Source organism: Podarcis bocagei (assembly GCF_964188305.1).
Source record: "Podarcis bocagei genome assembly, chromosome: 16".
NCBI classification, from domain to species: Eukaryota; Metazoa; Chordata; class Lepidosauria; order Squamata; family Lacertidae; genus Podarcis; species Podarcis bocagei.
Genome location: NC_138142.1, coordinates 12,204,921 through 12,228,837, shown reverse-complemented (window position 1 = coordinate 12,228,837; position 23,917 = coordinate 12,204,921). Strand labels below are relative to the sequence as shown.

The following is a 23,917-nucleotide window of genomic DNA, read 5'->3' as shown; positions in this document are numbered from 1 at the left end:
AGATCACATAGCTCGACCTTAGTTCTAACCATTGCACCGCACTGGCTTAAGAGAAAGAGAGTGGTGGTGGATGAGGAGGTAACTTGTGTGTGGAATAATAGAATTACGGTGTTGAAAAGAACCACGAGGGTCATCAAAGTGATAAATAACTACCTGACATTTAGAAGACATCTTAAGGCAGCCCTGTTCAGGGAAGTTTTTAATCTGTGATATTTTACTGTATTTTTGGTTTCTATGGAAGCCGCCCAGAGTGGCTGGGGAAACCCAGCCAGATGGGCGGGGTACAAATAATAAATTATTATTATTATTATTATTATTATTATTCGGAGCAGCCTTCCGAAGCCTGGCGGTGGGAGGAGGTCTCTCCGCCCCACTGCCAGGCTTCGGAGGAGCCTTCCGAAGGCTGGCGGTGGGGCGGAGAGCCCTCCTCCCGCCGCCAGGCTTCGGAGCAGCCTTCCGAAGGCTGGCGGTGGGGCGGAGAGCCCCCCTTCCGCTGCCAGCCTTCGGAGCATCCTTCCGAAGCCTGGCGGCGGGAGGAGGTCTCTCTGCCCCACCGCCAGGCTTCGGAGGAGGTCCGAGGACAGTGGGGAAGACGCGCTGCGCTTCCCCGCTATCCCGGAGATTTCCCTATGGACTTTTGTCTTGCGAAGGGCCGGCCAAACGCGCCCCCCCCCAATGTTGCGCCCGGTGCGGCCGGCACCCCTGGCACCCCCCACGCTACGCCACTGCTGTGTTGCGATGTGCAGAACTAGCAGGTTTAGCACATAGAACAAGAGAGCAAGTAGAACATATATTCAAAGAAGAGTGGAAAATATGTATTGAGGACAGTGGTACCTCGGGTTACATACGCTTCAGGTTACATACACTTCAGGTTACAGACTCTGCTAACCCAGAAATAGTGCTTCAGGTTAAGAACTTATTTCAGGATGAGAACAGAAATTGTGCGGCAGCAGCGGGAGGCCCAATTAGTTAAAGTGGTGCTTCAGGTTAAGAACCGTTTCAGGTTAAGTACGGAGCTCCGGAACGAATTAAGTACTTAACCCGAGGTACCACTGTACATGGGAAATAATTGTATAAGGGCAAAAGCCCTGACAGCATTAAGATAAATTCAACAGTGTAATTAATATTGGAGCGATGTAAGATTAAAATGGTTAAAGTAAAATATGAAGGAATGATAGATAAGCAAAATGGACCATGGAAGGAGGAGAGAAGTCACTGGATATATAATATTATGTAAAATGTTTATTTTGAGGTGTAAAATTGGGGTGGGGGAGTACGAGTGTGTGTGTGAGAATCCCCGTGAGACTGCTGCTTTGAGAGCCAAGTGAGGCTGTGCCTTTGAAAACTCTGGTTATGAACTTAATTCGTTCCGGAGGTCCATTCTTAACCCGAATCTGTTCTTAACCTGAGGCTAATGGGGCCTCCTGCTAATGGGGCCTCCCGCTGCCGCCACGCTGCCACCACGCGATTTCTGTTCTCATCCTGAGGTAAAGTTCTTAACCCAAGGTACTACTTCCGGGTTAGCGGAGTCTGTAACCCGAAGTGCTTGTAACCCAAGGTGTTTGTAACCTGAGGTACCACTGGCGCCTACCTGGGTGGTGCTGGAACTGAGTTCTGGCTGAAAAAAAGCCCTGGTTTCGGTGCCCCGAGGCTCCCTGAACCCAGTGTGACCGAACTGGTCGTGCTCCCCTAAACTCACCTCTGGACTGAGATTATTGGGGCAGCGCTCCATTTACCCAAACAGAGGTAAACAGAGGCTCCATTGGCTACAAGGAACAGCAGCTGGGACAGAGGGCTCCAGGGTTGGCAGTGCATCCCCTGCTTAAACCTGGGCTTTGTCAGGTGCCTGGCAATGCCAACCGTGGCACAAAGGGTGAGTGCCCTAGCTTTTCCTACCCCAGTTTCCCTACTGGTAATCAAGCAATTTGGTTTATAATAACCAAAGTGCATTCTCTGTTCAGAGATTAGTTACAGTGAGCAAAAATAAATCTGGTTAGCTTAGCTTTGTTAAAACTCTTTCGCTGCATACTTTGCATTGTGACCCACTCTCTTGAAGCTCCTGGTTTTCTCTGTGATCAGCAGCATGTGTAATTATAATTACTTCCCTCCAGAATATATTATTTTCCCGAATCCCAGGGAGACCGGCAAGCCTCGTTTCCTCCCCGCCCTTTGCTTTGTGATAAGAATGCCTTATTAAGAAATCCACATGCCTGCTCAGTGTCATTTTTGGACCATGGAGAATGTGAAACACATAAAATGTTGCTACTGAACTGTTATATGTTGGCGTAGGTAGGAGCTTGCGGTTGTTTGAGATACTTGCATGTGTTCTTTGGCTTACTGGCTGCTGCCTACTGAGAGCAGAGAGGTGTGGGGAGCTCACGGAGGTGCCAGCGTGGTGGCAGGACTGTCAGATTGACTCTGCCACCTCTCCTGTCCTGCACTGGAGAGCCAGCGTGGTGTAGTGGTTAAAAGCGGTGCACTCGTAATCTGGTGAACCGGGTTCGCTTCCCTGCTCCTCCACATGCAGCTGCTGGGTGACCTTGGGCCAGTCACACTTCTCTGAAGTCTCTCAGCCTCGCTCACCTCACAGAGTGTTTGTTGTGGGTGAGGAAGGGAAAGGAGATTGTTAGCCTGTTTGAGACTCCTTAAGGGGAATGAAAGGCGGGATGTCAAGTCCAAACTCCTCCTCCTCCTCCTCTCTTCTTCTTCTTCTTCTTCTTCTTCTTCTTCTTCTTCTTCTTCTTCTTCTTCTTCTTCTTCTCGCCCTCTCTGAGAGCAGCAACAGTGCTCAGCATTGGGAACCTGCCTGCGCCCCCATTGCCCTGCTAGCATTGCCTGCCAACTGCAGCTGATGTAATAGATAAGACAACAAAGTTGGTTACAGATGCAAGAATTTCGAATCGTTTCAGCGGCTTAAAACTCAAACAGTGAAAATGGATATTTGTTTCCGCTGCCACGTTCTCACTTTCCTTTTCATAACACTGCTAAAGTAGCTATTAAGAGTCAGCCAACGGAGCAGGGGTGTTAAGTTGTGGGTGAGCATATCAGACGACACAGCGATTCTTCAAACAGCTCTTGTTAATTCAGCCAGCCTGCTTATATAGAGCTCCACTACAACGCAACAGTAACCACTTTCTGTAACTATCCAATCACTGAACGTCACTTTCAATCCCTTATTTGCATATGTGGACCTGAGTGAAAACTACAGTATCCCCCTGCTGGCCCAGGGTGAGAACTTCAGTGCATAACAAGGGGCACCTGCAAAACTTGCACATTTACTGTAACTATGTACCTTGCACCATGTAAGGTTTAATGGGATAGCGTGGCAGAAAGCCAAGGGTTCCTAAAAAGAATTCCAACAAGAATTCCAGAAAGAATGGGGGAAATGCAGAGAATACTTTACCAAACAGTGCCCCAAAATATACACCTGGACTTGTTTTGATTAATTTCTATAGGAGACTTTACGGGTTTTTAAGTCATAATTAGGAAAAATTGTAATAATCACATATAAAAGAAACAGTACACAAGAAGTAAATAAGAAGGCCATTTACAGGATAAAGGAAGTATTTTATTTTTATGTTATGTTTTCTTTATAGGAGTTTAATTTTGATAATTAAATTGTCAATGGTGGTGGGTTTGTTTGTTTGTATGTATGAGTTGTTGTGGACTATGTTGTAAATAAAATTTTAAAAAGGAATAAAAAGAAAGCAAAGGGTTCCTGTCTGGCTCAATATGCTCCAGCTGCACATGTTTACTAGTAACAGCACCCCTATTTTCTGATACATATCCCTGAAAAAAGCATGTCTCCACATTGCCGCCTTTTGGAGATGCTGTGTTAATTTTTTTTAGTGTGAGTTGCTGGAGTTGCAATTCTTCAGAAGTCATGTCCCATCCCAGAGTGCCAGGAAATCAAATCACAGCGTGGGGAATGGATGGCTGCATTGAATAGCTCATAAGCAATTGTAGGACATTGATTCCCGCCTCCCCTCCCCCCTCCACCAGCAGGGCCACTATTAGGGCCAAACTTCAGGGGAATAGTTCTGGAATCCAGAAGCTGGGGGAACCCACAACTGTGAGAAGGCCAATGATTTCATAGCAGAAGCAGGCTATTCCAGCACCCGTTGAAGGGTTGCTACCATTCATTCTTTCTAAAAACGCACAGTTATTGGCAGGGTGGATTTGATTTAAATCAAATCGATTTAAATCACGATTTAAATCACTAGTCAGTAAGACTTGATTTAAATCACTCATCAGTAAGACTTGATTTAAATCATTTTTTACAGAAATACTCATTCTTGCTGGTATAATCTTCATATTTTTGGAATAATAAAATTTCAGAGTAGTTTTTACAGTTGTATCAAAAATTACTGATTTGGTTATAATATTAAGAAATACATTGACAGATAATTATGAAATTATTGTGAGGTTCAATAAGTTAACTGTTTATATTTGGACAACTTTTCTGCTGTACTTTATTGGAAGGAGAAAAATAATAATTTCCGTAATAACAATTTAAACAAATTTATTTAACTAAAACAATAGCTTTATAGCATATGTATCCATGTTTGTTAACTGATGTGGTTAAACAATTTTTTGAAAAAAATGCTTAGACTGAGTTTTAGCACACATGAAAAACTTAAAACAATTCCTTATTTCCTGATGAATAGCCTTTTTACAATAAACAAAAAACTTTAGGAAGACTTTTCCTCCAAAAGCATTTTATTTTAAAAATCCGATTTAAATAAAAAAAATCCGATTTAAATAAAAAAATCCTATTATTATTATTATTATTATTATTATTATTATTATTATTATTATTATTATTATTTTAAATCATTGATTTTTATCCACCCTGGTTATTTGGGATAGCTGGGCAAGCTCTCAAGCAAAGCTCTGGCTTAAATGAACATGCAGGTCATGGCTGGAGCTGACCTGCCACTCAATTAATTGCTTTAAAGAGAGAGAAAGAGAACGTCCTTTTCCTGCTACTGCCTTGTAAGCTGCTGGGGTGTTGCTAATTTTGGCTGCTGTGAGTTGTAGTCCATAACCTCTTGAGGGCACCAGGTTGAAGAAGGCTGTTTTTTATACACATAGGTTCCTATGCAGGAGAAATAAAATCACCAGTGCAACATTGTGTAATAGGAGGTGATATTCTAAGATGAGATGCCATTTTAAAAAAAGGGACCGAGGACCAGTCTGTTGCACTCAGCAGTTGCATTGTTGAGAAGCTTCTTTTGTGTGCGGTTTCTACTTGGTGGTAAGACAGAGCTTTCCTTACTAAGAGCAGCTCCCTTCTCTTGCGTTTTCAATCGATTCGCCTTACCCGATCTGCAGTATACTGAACGCACATCACTAGTATTTGGAAAGGGTCCAGGTTGTAATGGAACGCTCCACCATATCTTATTAAACTGCAGCGAATTTCTATTCAGCCCAGCTGATTTGAATAATTAAACAGGGTTAAATTGGATAGAGTTGAACCTCAGGGGATGGTGCATCTAGCTCCCTTTTCCTGAAAGGTACTTTGCTCCCCTTCACCTGCTCTTTAAAAATAACAACAATCACAACAACAACCTTTAGTAATAGATAACTGCATTCAACAGGTTTTCTGCTAATGGGTGGTGTGACTTATATTTTTACTTTGATATAGTCTAATTCGGCCTACACGGTCTAGGCTTCATCCTGAATCAGTGTTAGCGATGAACTGACATTCCTTGGTGCTTGCCTTTGCTTTCGATCTACCTTTATAGAAAATGCTTTCAGCCTTCAGGGCACTGAATCGGCCATCTAAAAAGAAACAGTGAGAAGTTTGTAGGCAGTTGTATTACACAGAGACTCCCTGATCTGGCTGGGGATCGTGTGTGCAGAACTGGACCCTGTGCATTTATCTATAGCTGGATGGTGAATTGCCTGACCTGTCCCATGTTTTGCCTGACCAAAGATGGCAACCCTACCCCAACCCCACCCATGGGGGAGTGCAAGTCACTATGCAAAATTAAAATGGGGATGGGATCTGGTCACCTAGTACCACTCAAAGCACCAGAAGGTTAGAAACCTTTTTGATTTTTGCCAAGTGGGGTGAGGAATGGGTTTTTGTTGTTGTTTAGTCGTTTAGTCATGTCCGACTCTTCGTAACCCCATGGACCAGAGCATGCCAGGCACTTCTGTCTTCCACTGCCTCCCGCAGTTTGGTCAAACTCATGCTGGTAGCTTCGAGAACACTATCCAACCATCTCGTCCTCTGTCGTCCCCTTCTCCTTGTGCCCTCCATCTTTCCCAACATCAGGGTCTTTTCCAGGGAGTCTTCTCTTCTCATGAGGTGGCCAAAGTATTGGAGTCTCAGCTTCAGGATCTGTCCTTCCAGTGAGCACTCAGGGCTGATTTCCTTCAGAATGGATAGGTTGATCTTTTTGCAGTCCATGGGACTCTCAAGAGTCTCCTCCAGCACCAGAATTCAAAAGCATCAATTCTCTGGCCATCAGCCTTCTTTATGGTCCCGCTCTCGCTTCCATACATCACTACTGGGAAAACCGTAGCTTTAACTATATGGAGCTTTGTTGGCAAGGTGAGGTCTCTGCTTTTTAAGATGCTGTCTAGGTTGGTCATTGCTTTTCTCCCAAGAAGCAGGCATCTTTTAATTTCGTGACTGCTGTCACCATCTGCAGTGATCATGGAGCCCAAGAAAGTAAAATCTCTCACTGCCTCCATTTCTTCCCCTTCTATTTGCCAGGAGGTGATGGGACCAGTGGCCATGATCTTTGTTTTTTTTGATGTTGAGCTTCAGACCAATATTTTGCGCTTTCCTCTTTCACCCTCATTAAAAAGTTATTTAATTCCTCCTCACTTTCTGCCATCAAGGTTGTGTCATCTGCATATCTGAGGATGTTGGACTGGGTAGGCATCAGCAAAAGGCTGCTGGGTGTGGGTGCATCTCCCTACCCAAATGTCATTTCCTATAGGACAGTTTTCATTCAAATCAAAAAGCTGAGACAAGCTGGGTGTTTTTTAATTATTTGCTTTTACCAACAGAGCCCAAATGCTAGATATGATTTCCTGCTTCAAAGCCAAATTGGTTCGACTTACAGAGACAAAGTCCCCAATGTGTTTCCTGAGAAGCACAAATGTTAGCATTCATTTCATTAAATGTAAGCGTGGAATTTCAGTTTCTAATGCACACAAACACCCTTCAAAATGTGGTAGAGAGAGAATAAATGGCTTCCCTATTGTTTGCCAAATCTTGTTTAATGACTCTCAACACTTTCCTCCCGTCATTTTCTAGGCCAGTCATCCCTAAATCATATCTAAATATGGTAATATGTTTATGTAAAACAGGAATTTCAAAAGGAATTAAGGATACAAGCAACACTCCAGAGTGTGTTATGCTTTGTATTAATTAGTTTGATCTCCGAACGCAACTGCAGCATTCAGAAGATCCTGATTTGTTAGCCCACTTTGCAAATCTTGAATCTAAAGGATGGGTGCATGGAGATTTCCCATGTAAAGTTGGTGGTAGTGTTAGAACTCAAAACCACAGGGTTTATTTGGAAAGAACCAATCATTACCATCATTAGGATGTAGACATACGTAGATACATACCCTCCAACATTTCTCCATTGAAAATGGGGACGTCCTATTCCATTATTATTATTATTATTATTATTATTATTATTATTAGTGCTATTTTTCTAGAAAAAGAGGAGCCAGAACTCCCCATGAACACCTCCTTTGTTCTCTTAGAATGGCAGTGCTGCCCACCTGAGAGTTCCTGCTAAAAAAAGCCATTATTATTATTATTATTATTATTATTATTATTATTATTATTCCCTGTCCATCTGACTGGTTTGCCCCAATCAATCTGGACAGCTTCCAACATATATAAAAACATAATAAAACATAAAACTTTTAAAAACATCCCTATACAGGGCTGCTTTCAGATGTCTTCTAAAGGTTGTGTTACTTATCTCCTTGGCTTGGGGGTTGCATAACTCCACACCCTCCAACATTTATCTGATGAAAATAGGGACGTCCTAAGGAAAAGCGGGACATTCCGGGATCAAATCAGAAACTGGGACGGCTTCTGTAAATCTAAGACTGTCCCTGGAAAACAGGAACACTTGGAGGAGATAGATCGAGATAATATCACACACACGAGAACTCACACATTAAAGTATGCAGTGTAACACTGTAAAGCCAATGTGATGGTGAACAATACACACAGGACTCAACATTTCAATCACAACCATTTTTCTAGAGCAGAGATGGTGAATCAGTGGCGGACATTGACCACTGGCCCAAAATCTCAGCGGCGCCCTGTGCGATGCCAAAATTTGATGCTCCTTCCGTTGTTTGCTGTTGTTGCAGTGCCTCCTGCGGCGGCCTCCCAGCTCAGCACCCAGTGCGGACGAACCGGTCGGGCTACCCTATATCTGCTTCTGATGTGGCTGTGAATGTTATGGGACTTCAACTCCCATCATCCCTGACCTCTGGCCCTGCTGGCTGGAGCAGATGGGCACTGGAGTCCCAACAGCAAATTGGAGGGCAGCAGCTTTCCCCACTCCTCTTTTAGAGGCAGTGTAAGATCTTCTCGTCTTTGCATTTACCGCATGCTCCATAGTTAACTTATCGAATTCACATGATGTGGGGAGGAGTACTGATTTGGGTTCTCCCCCCCCAGTACTAGACCAATTTAAAAATGAGGATATGATCAATGGCTGTTTGGCAAAATAGAACCTCCATGTTTCAAGGCAGTAGACTGCGGAATGCCAGCTGCTGAGGGGCAGACAGCATGGAAAGGCTGTTGCATTTACTTCCTGCTTGTGGGATCCTTGGAGGCATCTAATTTGTCATTGTGCAAAAGCGAGGTGCTGGTTTCGTTGGACCTGTGGTCTACAATCAGGAAGACTCACGTTGTGTTCTAGTGCTTTGGATTATTCCAGGACACATGCCCTTGTGTGTCACACCCATCACTGTCCCTACTTGACACCCTGAGTGCTTTTGCCTGCTGGAGTGTGTCCTTGAACTCTTAAGGATGCTTCTTAGTGGTCTAGATGGAGGATAGACATGGATGTGTGGATGTGAAGACGTTAACCTAATGCACAAAGGTAAAATTCACTTTTATTGCTGTCCTCACGTTTGCCTCTGGCCCCTGACATGTGGCCCTTGGAAGCCTGTCCAGAATGGAATGTGGCCCTTGAGCTGAAAAGTGATTCTCTATTCATGCTTTAGGCTGTTGGTTACCAGAATTAGGCATAGCTGAATGCCCTGCTGTTATTGGCCAGCCAGCCTTTGCTTCAGTGTGTGTGTGTGTGTGTGTGTGTGTGTGTGTTTACAAGAAAGAAATTGGCATTGCCGGTGCAGCAGTGTGAAGAATGAAATAGCTTCTGTGGGAGTTTGGGAAGCTTGAGGTGGCAGTCATGCCAGGTGAGCTGTGGCTATGCAGAGAAGAAACCCACCATAAAATCCCTTGCTATGCTCTCCTGGCATAGCTGTCAAGTGTCCCTTATTTGAAGGGACAGTCCCTTATTCCAGCACCATGTCCCGCTGCTGTCCCTTATTGATGGATGTCCCTTAAATGTCCCTTAAATGATGTCTCTTAAATTTCAAAGGCAGCAGCTCCTCTCCCTCCCTCCCTGCCGGCCAGGGAGGAGGGAGGCTCCAACTGTGTTGCTTGACTGTGTTGCTCACCCAATAAGAAGTCTAAGAACGGCTGGGGGGTGGAGCTTGCATGCCTTGTGTGTGGCTAGTTAATGCAAGCTTAGGGGTTTTTTGAATGCTGGACGCCATTTTGTTGCATGTGCTGCTGCAAACTTTGCAGTGCAAAGCCAGGCCGGGAAGCCATCTTAAGTTGAGGCTGCATAGGCCTTGTGGTGCATGTGATTCAGATTCTATTCAGTTGAACCTCTGGTTACAAAGTTGGTTGGACAGTGTTCTCGAAGCTACCAGCATGAGTTTGACCGGACTGCAGGAGGAGAGGAAGACTGGAGTGCCTGGAACAGGTGAGGCTGCAGGTCCCTTATTTTGGCAGCTGGTCCCTTATTTTCAAGGCTGCTGGTCCCTTATTTTCAAATCTGTAAATTGACAGCTATGTCTCCTGGCAGTTAATCTCTGGCTTCTCCAAGGTCATCCACCATCGTTGCAATTAGGCCTATGGGTTGAGGTGCCTGGTGGGGCCTCCTCAAAGCCAAGCTGGATGTCAGGACCTGATGGGAGATGCAGCCCCAAACATCTGGTGGGCACTGAGTTGGCAGTGGCTGAGTGAAACAATACAAGCAATTGATAAGATTTGCTCTCCCGCTAAAGTTACCCCGCCAGAGTGAACTGAGAAAGCTCTCTGAAGGAGAGATACAGGTTGAAAAAGAATGTCCGAATGCCCCTGTCTCCACATCAAAATTCCTAGTTGGTTGAGGGAGCCGGGTTGCATGTTAACCAAAACAAAGCTTCCTTTCTCCGTACAGGCAGCCAGCCAGCCTTTTGAAGTTTGCTCTGCCAAATGAGTGGGAGAAGTCAGGTTTTAACAGGCAGTCACTTGTGACATTTCCTGGAGGAAAGGAGGTTGGGAAAGGAGAGAAAAGCTGTGCTGAAGGGTGCCGAAACTGCAGACTAAAATAAACAGAACATGGGACTGTATTTAGTATGCATGCTCTAGTTATCTCCCGCTTGGACTACTGCAACGCGCTCTGCGTGGGGCTACCTTTGAAGGTGACCCGGAAACTGCAATTAATCCAGAATGCGGCAGCTAGACTGGTGACTGGGAGTGGCCGCCAGGACCACATAACACCGGTTCTGAGAGATCTGCATTGGCTCCCAGTACGTTTCCGAGCACGATTCAAAGTGTTGGTGCTGACCTTTAAAGCCCTAAACAGCCTCGGTCCTGTATACCTGAAGGAGCGCCTCCACCCCCATTGTTCAGCCCGGACACTGAGATCCAGCACCGAGGGTCTTCTGGCGGTTCCCTCATTGCGAGAAATGAGGTTACAGGGAACCAGGCAGAGGGCCTTCTTGGTAGTGGCGCCCGCCCTGTGGAACGCCCTCCCATCAGATGTCAAAGAGATAAATAATTACCTGACATTCAGAAGACATCTTAAGGCAGCCCTGTTCAGGGAAGTTTTTAATATGTAACGCTGTACTGTTTTTAACACTGATTGGGAGCTGCCCAGAGTGGCTGGGGAAACAGCCAGATGGGCGGGGTATAAATAAGTTGTTGTTGTTGTTGTTGTTGTTGTTGTTGTTGTTGTTGTAAATACAGTTGCTAGAAAACTTCCAGGTGGGGGAGGAAAGAAAAATCCAATTTGGTGCCTGGAAGGGTTTATTGTGTACCCATGTGAGTTTATTTTTGTTTTTATATCTCATCTTTTCTTCAAGGACCTAGAAGTGGCATAATCGTTTTCACTTCTTCCTTATTTTTTATCCTCACAATAACCCCGTGAGTTAGGTTAGGCTGAAAGCTCGCCCAGTGAGCTTCATTGCTGAGTTGGGATTTGAACTTTGGTCTTCCAGGTCCTAGTTCAGTACCCTAACTGCTATGCAACACTGTCTGCCCACCCCACCTCAGACTATGGAGCTAACCTCTGCCACAGGCAGAGATCTAGGAGTTGTTGACATCCTCTATCTCCTGCTTCAGAGGACGAACAACATTCTGGGCAAGGGAGACCAACCTGGCCCTTCTATTGGCCAGTAAAGGAGCAACTGCAGGAAGTTTGCTTCCCCGATCCTTTTGTTGAGGTGATCAGGACGCGCACATATTACATGTGTGCTAAGGGAACTGCAACTGTGGGACGCGGGTGGCGCTGTGGGTTAAACCACAGAGCCTGGGACTTGCTGATCAGAAGGTCGGCGGTTCAAATCCCCGCGACAGGGTGAGCTCCCGTTGCTCAGTCCCTGCTCCTGCCAACCTAGCAGTTCGAAAGCATGCCAGAGTGCAAGTAGATAAATAGGTACCACTCCGGCGGGAAGGTAAACAGCGTTTCCATGCGCTGCTCTGGTTCGCCAGAAGTGGCTTAGTCATGCTGGCCACATGACCAGGAAGCTGTACGCTGGCTCCCTGGGCCAATAAAGCGAGATGAGCGCCGCAACCCCAGAGTCGGTCACGACTGGACCTAATGGTCAGGGGTCTTTTTACCTTTAAGGGACCTGCAAAGGTTGATGATCAGGTACCAGGTCTTGTTCAAATTCTTGTTGTTAACATATAGAGTCCTGAACGGCTCGGGACCAGGTTACCCAAAAGACCGCTTGCCCCTGTAGAGAGAGAGACCTGTAAGATCCCTTAGCTCAGGGGTCAGCAAACATTTTCAGCAGAGGGCCGGTCCACTGTCCTCAGACCTTGTGGGGGGGGTGGACTATATTTTGAAGGGGGGGGGGAGAACAAATTCCTATGCCCCACAAATAACCCAGAGATGCATTTTAAATAAAAGGACACATTCTGCTCATGTAAAAACACGCTGATTCCCGGACCGTCCACGGGCCAGATTTAGAAGGCGATTGGGCCGGATCCAGTCCCTGGGCATTAGTTTGCCTACCCATGCCTTAGCTCATCTAGAGAAATTCCTCTCTTGGCACCTTGCCCTGCAGGATGTCGTTGGGCAGTGACCCCAAAACAGGCATAATATGATTGTGCTGTACATTGTGTTTTTGTTTTGATCATATTGTTTGTTTTTATATGGTACACCCCCTAGAGATTTTTTTAAATACAGTGAACACTCGGGTTGTGAACGTGATCCATGCGGGAGACATGTTCGCAACCCGCAGCGCCGCATCTGCGCACGCGCGGGTTGTGATTTGGCACTTCTGCGCATGTGCAAAGCACAATTTTAGTGTTTTTGCGCGAGCGCCGAAACCCAGAAGTAACCTGTTCCGGTACTTCCGGGTTTTGCACAGTGCACAACCCGAAAACACACAACCCGAAACGTCTGTAATCCGAGGTATGACTGTATTAAGCACTTTAGAAATGCCTTCACATCTATAAATAAATGCATAAATAAATAGCCTGCCTGCATTCAGTTCTACTGCTAGTGGGCCAGAGAAGGAGCAGCTATAAGGAGTTTGCCACCCCTCTGTTCCACCCAGAAAGGACACTCTGCTCCAATTCCTACTTTCCTCTGAAGTCCTCATTCCTTTTTCCTTTTGTGAGCCTGCAGGCAGGGATTTATTTTCGTTTAATCTCCATGCAACGCTTAGAACATTTCAGGTGTATACTTCTTGCTGCTTCTGCTGCAGATTTTGTGCATGTGCGTTTTGAGGTGGGGCAGAGGCTTATGCTAGCAGACAGAGAACATTAGAAATGACCTTACGTTCCTATGTAAAAATACCTATAATAAGACTGGCAGTATGCATGCATGTGCATAATTCAGGAACACTCATAGCACCGAATGCGGTGTATTTCGGAGGTGAAATCGCCCACTTTTGTTTCTCTTTCGTCTTTGCTGTGTGTGGCGGCACCAGCAGTAGCAGGAACAAACCTCAGAAAGGAATTTTGGGGAGGAAACGGCAGGTGCCAGTCATTGGCCATTAAGAGGAGTGATGCATAGGCTGTTTTATGTACATCCCCACCCCTAAACTTTTACTTCTCTTAGAAAAAAATCACCGAATGCCGCATAAATCCATTTTGCTGCCTTGTAAATCAGGTGGTGAAATTGTTGGACCACATGTGACTCGGATATTCTGGAGCGCGGACTGCACACAGGGAGGCAAACGCCAGTTCAGGTTTCAAGCAGGTTTATTTGATTTGCATATGCATAGCAAATAGGGACCCGGGTGGCGCTGTGGGTTAAACCACAGAGCCTAGGACTTGCCAATCAGAAGGTCGGCGGTTCGAATCCCCGCGACGGGGTGAGCTCCCGTTGCTCAGTCCCTGCTCCTGCCAACCTAGCAGTTTGAAAGCACGTCAAAGTGCAAGTAGATAAATAGGTACCGCTCTGGCGGGAAGGTAAACGGCGTTTCCATGTGCTGCTCTGGTTCGCCAGAAGCGGCTTAGTCATGCTGGCCACCGGAAACTGTACGCCGGCTCCCTCGGCCAATAAAGTGAGATGAGCGCCGCAACCCCAGAGTCGGTCACGACTGGACCTAATGGTCGAGGTCCCTTTACCTTATGCATAGCAAATGGTGCAGTGCAATATGTTCGCAATCTGCACACCCCAATCAGGGTGCGCCCACTTTTTATAGACTAAATAAACAGAGAGTGAAAGTCTACATTCTTACCCAATCTCTAACATTCCATGTTTCTTCCTTTTGAAGGCTTCTTTGTTCGTCTGCCGGCTGTGGCCTTGCTCTCTTGTAACAGTGGCTTTGTTCGTCTGCCCGCTATGGCCTTGTAACAGTAGCATGATAACCGCATGCTGAAATTTCTATTTCTGAGGCCCTTCAAAATGCGGGGGCCCAATTTGGTTTGGCAATACACACCTGCTCAAAAGATGTGCGTCAAATATGATACTCCGGCAATTCAAATCTAGCCTTGAAAGCATTAGGAGGATTGGTGGCTGTTCAAAGGGATTAAAACCTTTCAGATTTCAAGGGCAAGAACCATTCAGGAAGTACTAGGAAAGCCTATTGTTTTTGCCTCTCAAAATAATCCGAAAGATGCTATGGATGAAAACAGAGATGTTGATAACTGCAAATAAGCTTATTGCCAAAAACTGGAACTCATGGAAAATTCCAACCATGAGGGAGAGGTTGCAGAAGGCTTAGCTTGCTAGGATCTTGCGTAAAATTACTGCTATAATCCATGCTCGTGAAAGCAATTCAAGGGCAAGGCAAGTATTTGTTTGTGACTGGGAATTGTTCATCTGTTTTTTTGGAACAATGCATTTACTCAACATAATGTCAAGGAACACATGCTGGCGATGTCATAGACTAGTGATTTGCAATTAACCTAATTGAAACTCCCTTTCTTTTCTGCTCTCGGAGACTTTTTCTTTTTGGCATTTCTGTGCAATTTGTAATAATATTATTAATATTTGTTTAAAATGTTACCCATTCTGTGGGCGTGGGAGGAAGGGAAGCACATCATCTAGTTTGTACCATCTCGGGCCAGCCGCACAAGAACAATTTGTACCAAAGTATTTCAGGGAAATCCTTTGTTAATCAAAGCGTGTTACAGCTGGCCTACCAAGCATGGGAGGTAGTTTCATACAACCAAGCGGCTTTGGCCCAAACTAGATGTGCAAGGCAATCACCTATGTGTTAAAAGTTTATCCTGTTCACATATAAAGTGGGAAATGGAGACGTCTGCTTTTTAAACAAAACAGAAGCTTGTTAAGCATTTTTCTCACGGCCAGTATTATCGTTATCATTAATCAAAATCATCTGCAAAGCTGCACACACATCAAGAGATAAGACAACGTCTGCCATTGGACTCAGAATCAAATAGGCATGACACAAAAGGAAAAGGGAATGAGGAGGGAAGAGGAAAACACGAATTGAAGCAGCTTTCTTTCACTGGTCAGTGGATAGCGCCTCTCTCCCCATCCCATGATGTTCACTGTCAGAGGCAAGGAAGTGTAGCCTCCCAGTGACCCTTCCTCTCTTGGCTGCTGCCAGAGGACAGAGGATGCCTTTTTTTGGTTTTGAAGTAATAGAACCGGGCCAGGGGGGGAATGCTTAAAAGTTATAAGGGGGGAGGTGAGGCATGGGGAGAGGGTTGGGTATTGCTTTCCTCCCCATGCACACCATTTTGTGTAAAAGTGCAACACCACCCCCCTGCTTTATTCGTGAATAGGGCGAAAACATTGCCCCACGTGTTTAGATTTGACTTTTGGGCAAATCTAGAACACTAGCTCTTCAAGGACTTCCTAAATCAGGCATAGGCAAACTCGCCCTCCAGATGTTTTGGGACTACAACTCCCATCATCCCTGACCACTGGTCCTGTTAGCTAGGGATGATGGGAGTTGTAGTCCCAAAACATCTGGAGGGCCGAGTTTGCCTATGCCTGTCCTAAATGAAGGTTTAGAGACTTAAAAATATACTTTATACCAGGCTTCGCCAACCTGATGCCCTCTGGGCTACATTGGCTCCCAGTACGTTTCCAAGCACAATTCAAAGTGTTGGTGCTGACCTTTAAAGCCCTAAACAGTCTCGGCCCAGTATACCTGAAAGAGCGTCTCCACCCCCATCGTTTTGCCGGACACTGACGTCCAGCGCTGAGGGCCTTCTGGCGGTTCCCTCATTGCAAGAAGCCAAGTTACAGGGAACCAGGCAGAGGGCCTTCTCGGCAGTGGCACTCGCCCTGTGGAATGCCCTCCCACCAGATGTCAAAGAGAAAAACAACTACCAGACTTTTAGAAGACATCTGAAGGCAGCCCTGTTTAGGGAAGCTTTTAATGTTTAATAGACTATTGTATTTTAATATTTTGTTGAAAGCCGCCCAGAGTGGCTGGGGAAACCCAGCCAGATGGGCGTGGTATAAATAATAAATTATTATTCTTAATTCTGGGCTACAATTCCCATTAGCCAGATGGGCAAAAGGTGCCGTATACAGAGTCAGATATCTTCTCTCCCTGTGGTCCAGTTAATGTCTTCACTGTTTGGAAGCAACTCTGAAGTATCTCAGGCAGAAGTTTTGGCACAACATTTAGTACCCAAGATCCTTTTTAAAATAATAAATAAATAAATCTGAAGATGTGAAGCATTGAACTCAGAACCTTCAGCATGCAAAGTGTGCTCTGTGCCACTCAGCTATAGTGAGCTTTTTGAAAAAGCTTTATTCTTGATTACATTTTAAAGCAGGGATGGGATACCTGTACCTTCCAGGTGTTGCTTCCAGGTCCCTACTTCCATCAGTTGGGAGTATGGTCAGTGGCCACAAAAGATGGGAGCTTTAGTTCATCAACATCTGGAGGGCTGCAGGTTCCCCATCCCTCATGCGGCCGAATGACATGACAGAGCTTTACCTGATAGTGATGTTTACCCAGTAGTGATGTTTCCCAGTAGTGATATTTTCCCTGTAGTGATGTATGGAAGTGAGAGCTGGACCATAAAGAAGGCTGATCGCCGAAGAATTGATGCTTTTGAATTATGGTGCTGGAGGAAACTCTTGAGAGTCCCATGGACTGCAAGAAGATCAAACCTCTCCAGCCTGAAGGAAATCAGCCCTGAGTGCTCACTGGAAGGACAGATCCTGAACCTGAGACTCCAATACTTTGGCCGCCTCATGAGAAGAGAAGACTCCCTGGAAAAGACCCTGATGTTGGGAAAGATGGAGGGCACAAGGAGAAGGGAACGACAGAGGACGAGATGGTTGGACAGTGTTCTCGAAGCTACCAACATGAGTTTGACTAAACTGCAGGAGGCAGTGGAAGACAGGAGTGCCTGGCGTGCTCTGGTCCATGGGGTCACGAAGAGTCGGAAACGACTAAACAACAACAACATACAGTATTCCTATCTTACCTTTTGCATTTAAGCTGGCAATTTCATTCACAACTGCTTATCTCAGAACTCAGTTCTGCAGTTCTCAGCAGAACTGCAGCAGTTTCTTTTTTTTCATAGCGCAGTTTATACCCTATCAAAAAAACGAAAAAGAGAAAGAAATCCAGAAAACAAATTATACAAGGAACAATGGTAGGGTGGAGACGAAAGAACTCTGGCTAATACTTATAATGATTCACTGTGTCCTTTCTTTAATCTTCAGTGAACTCATTCAAATATGCAACTCCAGTAAATGAACAGATTTGTTTATGGTTGTAGGTTTCCTTCCATGATGGATTGGTGGCACTAATTTCCTATTGAAAAATAGCCTATTAATTTTCACTGGGTAGCTAATTAGCCGCAGAGTCTAAAGAGGTAGAGCCTCCAGTTGTCGGACGTTGACTTGCCAGGTCGTTTGGGGCAAACCAGGAACACCTTTCCATCATAACGGCATTAGACACGGGAACGTTCAAGCAGTAGTCACAAAGGGAGACCCAGGAGCACACTCTGAACACGCTCCCGATTCTTCCTTTGCAGTTGCAGTTTGAACTCAACGCCTTTTGATTTTGGCACCTTCTTCAGTCCCCTTGCACGCGGTCAGGAAAAGAAGCCAAATTTTAAAAAAGCATTGAGTTCAAGCCGCAACCGCAAAAGAAGAATCAAGATTATTCTTGCATCTTGAAATCAAGCCAGGATTGCACAGGAAAAAAACTGAACAGCAGCTGCCCATGGTAGAATTGCAACCAAGTGTGAATGGATTGGATTTGCAGTGGTGTCCTGGCTCACCTCAGCTAAGGAAGTCTGATAGTTAAGTCTTTATTGATGAAGAAGCACTTACAGTGCTACCTCGGGTTAAGAACTTAATTCGTTCTGGAGGTCCGTTCTTAACCTCAAACTGTTCTTCACCTGAAGCACCACTTTAGTTAATGGGGCCTCCCGCTGCTGCTGCTGCGCTGCCACTGCACGATTTCTGTTCTCATCCTGAAGCAAAGTTCTTAACCCGAGGTACTATTTCTGGGTTAGTGGAGTCTGTAACCTGAAGCGTATGTAACCCAAGGTACCACTGTATTTCTGGGTTAGCAGAATCTGTAACCTGAAGCATCTGTAACCTGAAGTGTCTGTAATCCGAGGTACCACTGTACATCAACTCTGAATGTGGTCTGAGTGCACATGCACACACATGTTTCTAGCCACTGGGCACTGTCCCCCACGGATCTGTGCCTTGCAGAGTAGTTGCAGCGACAGCAAGACCCACCCTGCTCCTGGCTTATATACGCTCCCCTGATGGGTTGCGCTTCCACATCCTTTGAACCACATCAGCAAGGCTGAGGGGGGGGTGGACAGTGCCCAGGGCTAGAAACATTCATTTGCATGTGCATTCAGAGCACGTTCAGAGTTGATGTACAGTAGTACCTCGGGTCTTGTCGTCTGAGTAACCCAGGACCTCCATACATGCTGCCCAGGCTTGCAGGAAAACAGTGCTGGAGGCAGCAGTTGCAAGTTACCACTCTCTGCAGCCACAGCAGGCGCTGTGATTCTCCAGCGATTTGACTTCAAACTCCACTGTCTCTCGAGACGGACAGATGCCAGCAACAACTCTGCTTCACTCCTACTTTTGCCTTTGGGGAATGCCATATTAAAATGTGTTCGGGTTGAGATGCTCTAGGGTGGGAGACACTGACAAAGGCAAATCATTTGACAAACTAAGAATAATTCCAACCTCACTTTTCTCTTGTATGCAGGTGCCCCTGGTTAACAAGAGCCGTCTCTCCAGCCATCCCTCTATACAATGGGCTCGTGTTCCTGTTTGTACTCGCAAACTTCAGCATGGCAACCTTCATGGACCCTGGGGTTTTTCCACGAGGTAAAGCTGGACAGGATGAGGGCGGGTGGCTCGGGGAAAATATGGGCAGGAAGGAATGAAGGCAAACAAACAGATAATAATAATAATAATAATAATAATAATAATAATAATAATAATAATACCTTTATTGTCAATGTACAACCTGTGTACAATGAAATTAACTGAGCCTCCCCCCCCAAACACTCAATCTCATTGCACTCTTTGTGCTTGTCGCACAACACACCAATCCTGAATGTCAGTTGCACTATATTATTTTCCGTTCAGCAGCCTAACAGCCCATGGATAGGAACTGTTTTTTAGCCTACAAAATGGCACAACCAGCTTTTATCCCCCCCCCCTCCGCCACTATTAATACCCCTAATAGGAAAATCAGTTACCTGATTATGCAGCCTTAATCTGCAGTTTGGAGAACTCCTGTTCAGAGTTCTAGCCAGCCAGCTGTGCCCTGTTCCATCCTCCCCACCATCACCAGTCTTGTCCCGTCCGCCCCCCCCCCCCGTTCGCCCCCCGCAACAGATACTCTGCGTTCTGTTGCTATCGAGCATGCTCAGTCTTCATCAGACTGGTGGGGTTTTTTTTAATGCCACTTAGGTTTCCCCCCACCCAAATTGATGGACTTCTGTAACCCTTGGGGGTTCCTCTGAACATGTTGATACCTCCCTCCTGGATGGTGCAATTTTGGCCAAGTTGTGTTCTATAAACAGAGAGTGAGTTTACTATTGGTAAATAGCAGGGATGGGCAGATGGGAGTTGCAATTCAGTAATATTTAGAAGTGCACAGATTCCCCATCTCTGGTATATGGTAATTGTTGTTGTTCTTATTTAGATGTGTTAGTCACCCGTATCCCAAATAGGATCATTCATTGTTTATTTGCAACGGATTGCCGTTGTGAACAGCGACAAATGCTCTTGTCAGGTGTGTGTGTTTGCGTGTGTGTCTGGCTTCAACTCATGCAACATGCCAGCTTTTATCACGTTTGATGGGAGATGTGCTGGTAAACACTATGCAGATTCTTGTCTGGATAGCTTAGCCTCTTTCTTTTGAAGTGCCTGTCCTTTTAAGTCATGAAACTAGCGGCTTGTTCCTGCCTTCTCAGGAGCCTTTAGTGCAATGCTGCTGATGTTTGTTTTTCTGGGGTTTAGGCTTTATTCAATGCGTTACCTCTGCTGAGATTTCCTAGTGACGCCAAGCCTGTCACAAATGGTAGAGGAGGGAGGTAAATTTATACTGCAGGTGGGCACTCCATGGAATATGTATTTTTAAGAGCAGAAAACACTGAATATATAAAATGGGATGTGAGGAAGAAGGTTATGTTAGCCTAGCCTTCTCCCCTGATATTCTGATTTTTAATGTGCTGGGGGTTTTATTTATTTATTTGCACTTCCACACCTTAGATTTAAAGCACATGACTTCCCCCCAAAGAATCCTGGCAACAGAAGCAGCCTTAACAAACCACAGGATCCCAGGATTATTTGGGCGAAACCATGTGCTTGAAATAGGTGGTGTGAATGTGACTGTACAGTTTAGACATGAGTTTCATGTATCATTCCCTCTGTTCCCAATGATCAGACTACAGTGGTACCTGTTTGAAAACCAAGGCGCAGCTTCCGATTGGCTGCAGGAGCTTCCTGCAGCCAATAGGAAGCTGCAGAAGCTGCGTTGGAAGTTCGGCTTCCAAAAAACGTTCGCAAACCAGAACACTTACTCCAGGGTTTGTGGCGTTCGTGAGCCGATTTGTTCGGGAGCCAAGCCATTCGACAAAGCCGCTTCCGAGCTGGAGAGGAGGTGGGGTTGCGGGCCCACTCCCTCCCCACGCACGCGGGGTCTGGCTCACAGCCCCCGCAAGAGCAGGGGAATCCTTGGGCGCGTCACCGCCCCGGCCAGCCAATCGGAGTGCCGGGGAGGCGTGGCCTAACACTTTTAAGGCTGGCGTGCCCGGGGACTTTCCTCTCTTCCCCGTTCCAACTGTGTGTCACTGGTAGAGAAGAAGAAGAGTTTGGATTTGATATCCCGCCTTTCACTCCCTTTAAGGAGTCTCAAAGCGGCTAACATTCTCCTTTCCCTTCCTCCCCCACAACAAACACTCTGTGAGGTGAGTGGGGCTGAGAGACTTCAAAGAAGTGTGACTGGCCCAAGGTCACCCAGCAGCTGCATTTGGAGGAGCGGAGACGCGAACCTGGTTCCCCAGATTACGAGACTACCCCTCTTAACCACTACACCACACTGGCTCTCACTGGTAGGGCTATAGTTCAGTGACTGCATCCTCTTGCCTAGACAGTGGTGAAGGGCCTGAGCTGCGCTAGAGCAGTTTCTTTGCATGCAGAAGGTCCAAGCTTCAATCCCTGGCATCTCCAGGTGGGGCTGGGACAGAACTCTGCTGGAAAACCCAACAGTGGCAGTGTAGGAAGTACTGATCTAGATGCTCCAATAGTCTGACTTGGTACCAGGCAGATTCCCACTGTGTTGCTCTGTATTACGTTGTGCTGTGCTCTTAGCGGTTTGGCGCTAACCATCTTCTGCCTCCATCTAACCATGTGTTTTCTCCTCCTTTCCTGGGGACGGGGTTGAAACCTTTGAGCAGCAGACGAAGACGAGGATAAAGACGATGACTTCCGAGCTCCGCTCTACAAGAACGTGGAGATTAAAGGGATCCAAGTACGGATGAAGTGGTGCGCCACCTGCCATTTCTACCGCCCTCCGCGCTGTTCCCATTGCAGCGTCTGTGACAATTGTGTTGAGGTAGGACAAGGCCCCCCTGCCCACTTTGGGGGAAGAGACTCTAGCTCCGTGGTGGAGCCATAACAAAATATGACTCCCCAGTACAGTCAAACCTTGGTTGTTAAACATAACCCGTTCCAGAAGACCGTTCAACATCTGAAACGTTCGACAACTGAGCCGTGGCTTCCGATTGGTTGCAAGAGCTTCTTGCACTCAAGCGGAATCCGTGGCAGACGTTCGGGTTCCAAAAAACATTCGAAAATTGGAGCATTTACTTCCGCGCTTTGGCATTTGGGAGCTGAAACGTTCAAAAATGGAGCCGTTCGAGAACCAAGGTTTGACTGTATCCTTTAGCATTTTGCGGAGAGGGAAATCATAGCTTAGTTTTAACTAGTTTAATTTTGCTTTTGTTTGTTTTTTAATGTTGCATACCATCCTGGGATCCTGCATTGATATAAAAATGTATGGTGGTAGTATTTAGAATGAATATTTTGCTCAACAGCATTGAGCTTGAATCCCTGGGTTCAATATACTTTTTCAGCCATTGACTTTTTTTGGTGAGGTCAGGACTGTTACTTTTTTCTTTTTTAGCTTCAGCCCCCTAATAGCAAAGTATAGTGGAGATTTCTAGCCTGATCTGGCGAAGAATGCAGCCAAAGAGACAAGGAAATGTTGTTTGTAAACTAAAGAACTGTGACTCCAGGATGTTACTGTCAGGCAAGGTGTAGCTGTCCTCCATACCAAAATTATTCGGGGTCATTTCTGTTGTGAGGCCATTTCTTTCCATTAGCAGGTTGACTAAAGTTGTAATGCTAACCCCACGGAACTCAATAGGACTTACTTTTAAGAAAGCAAGAGTAAGATAGGACTCTTAAGTCTTTAACACAATGTTTAAAAGTAGTCAACTGTGTAATTAAAAAGGGAGGGGAAATCTAATCAGGTGTAATAAGCAGAAACTCATTAAGCGAGGTGTCAAAGGCAGCCAGAGTCAATTGTAAAGCATTCTGACTGTAATCACAAGATCAGTCGCAATGAAAACTAACGGAGCAGAATTCATTCTCCGAGAAACAAGAACAGGATTTTAATTGTAACAGCAATTTAAAAAAACCAACCCTAACAAACCTTTAAGCGGGTTTCAACATTCTCTTTTTTAAAAAATAAAATCTTCTTAATTTTGAAATTTACAAACAATTATCAAACAACCAAATTAAAAAGAGAATTCCATAGATTCTCCTGAACTTCCCTCCTCCCCTTTGTGGGTCCTTATGTTAACTTTTTTCCTCCTGCAACTTCTCTATTAATCCCAGTCTGTTAAATCTCTATTACAACCATAGGTCAACATTAAACTACAAGTTTCATTCCAATCCTATTAATAATATTAATTGTTTACAATGATAAATTATATGTTTTCCCCATTCCTTATTAAAATTTGGGTCTTCCTTATTTCTAATTCTTCCAGTCATTTTTGCATACTTCATCAGTTTAATTTGCCATTCTTCCCTGGTAGGGACTATGTCTTCTTTCCATCTCTGGACATGTAACATCCGAGCAGCAGTGGTCGCATACATAAATAGTCTTTTCTGATCCATTGGTATTTCTGTACCTAGAATTCCTGGAAGGAAATCTTTGGGTTTTTTTTTAGAAAAGGTTATTTTTTAAAAAAATTCTCCAGTTCATTATATTAAAAAAGGTAAAGGACCCCTGACAGTTAAGTCCAGTCGCGAATGACTCTGGGGTTGCAGTGCTCATCTCGCTTTACTGGCTGAGGGAGCCGATGTTTGTCCGCAGACAGTTTTTCTGGGTCATGTGGCCAGCATGACTAAGCCGCTTCTGGCAAAACCAGAGCAGTCCACGGAAACGCCATTTACCTTCCCGCCGGAGCGGTACCTGTTTATCTACTTGCACTTTGACGTGCTTTCGAACTGCTAGGTTGGCAGGAGCG

General features: G+C 45.4%; 1 protein-coding gene across 1 annotated transcript in view; it reads left to right on the top strand.

The window, feature by feature from the left end:
* ZDHHC8 (zDHHC palmitoyltransferase 8) overlaps nt 1-23,917 on the top strand; it is a 146,003-nt gene that overhangs the window by 78,744 nt on the left and 43,342 nt on the right. Inside the window, exons 2-3 of the mRNA XM_081174826.1 lie at nt 19,135-19,256; nt 21,839-21,996. Coding sequence (XP_081030952.1) covers nt 19,135-19,256; nt 21,839-21,996 — 280 coding nt within the window. The remainder of the gene's footprint in view (nt 1-19,134; nt 19,257-21,838; nt 21,997-23,917) is intronic.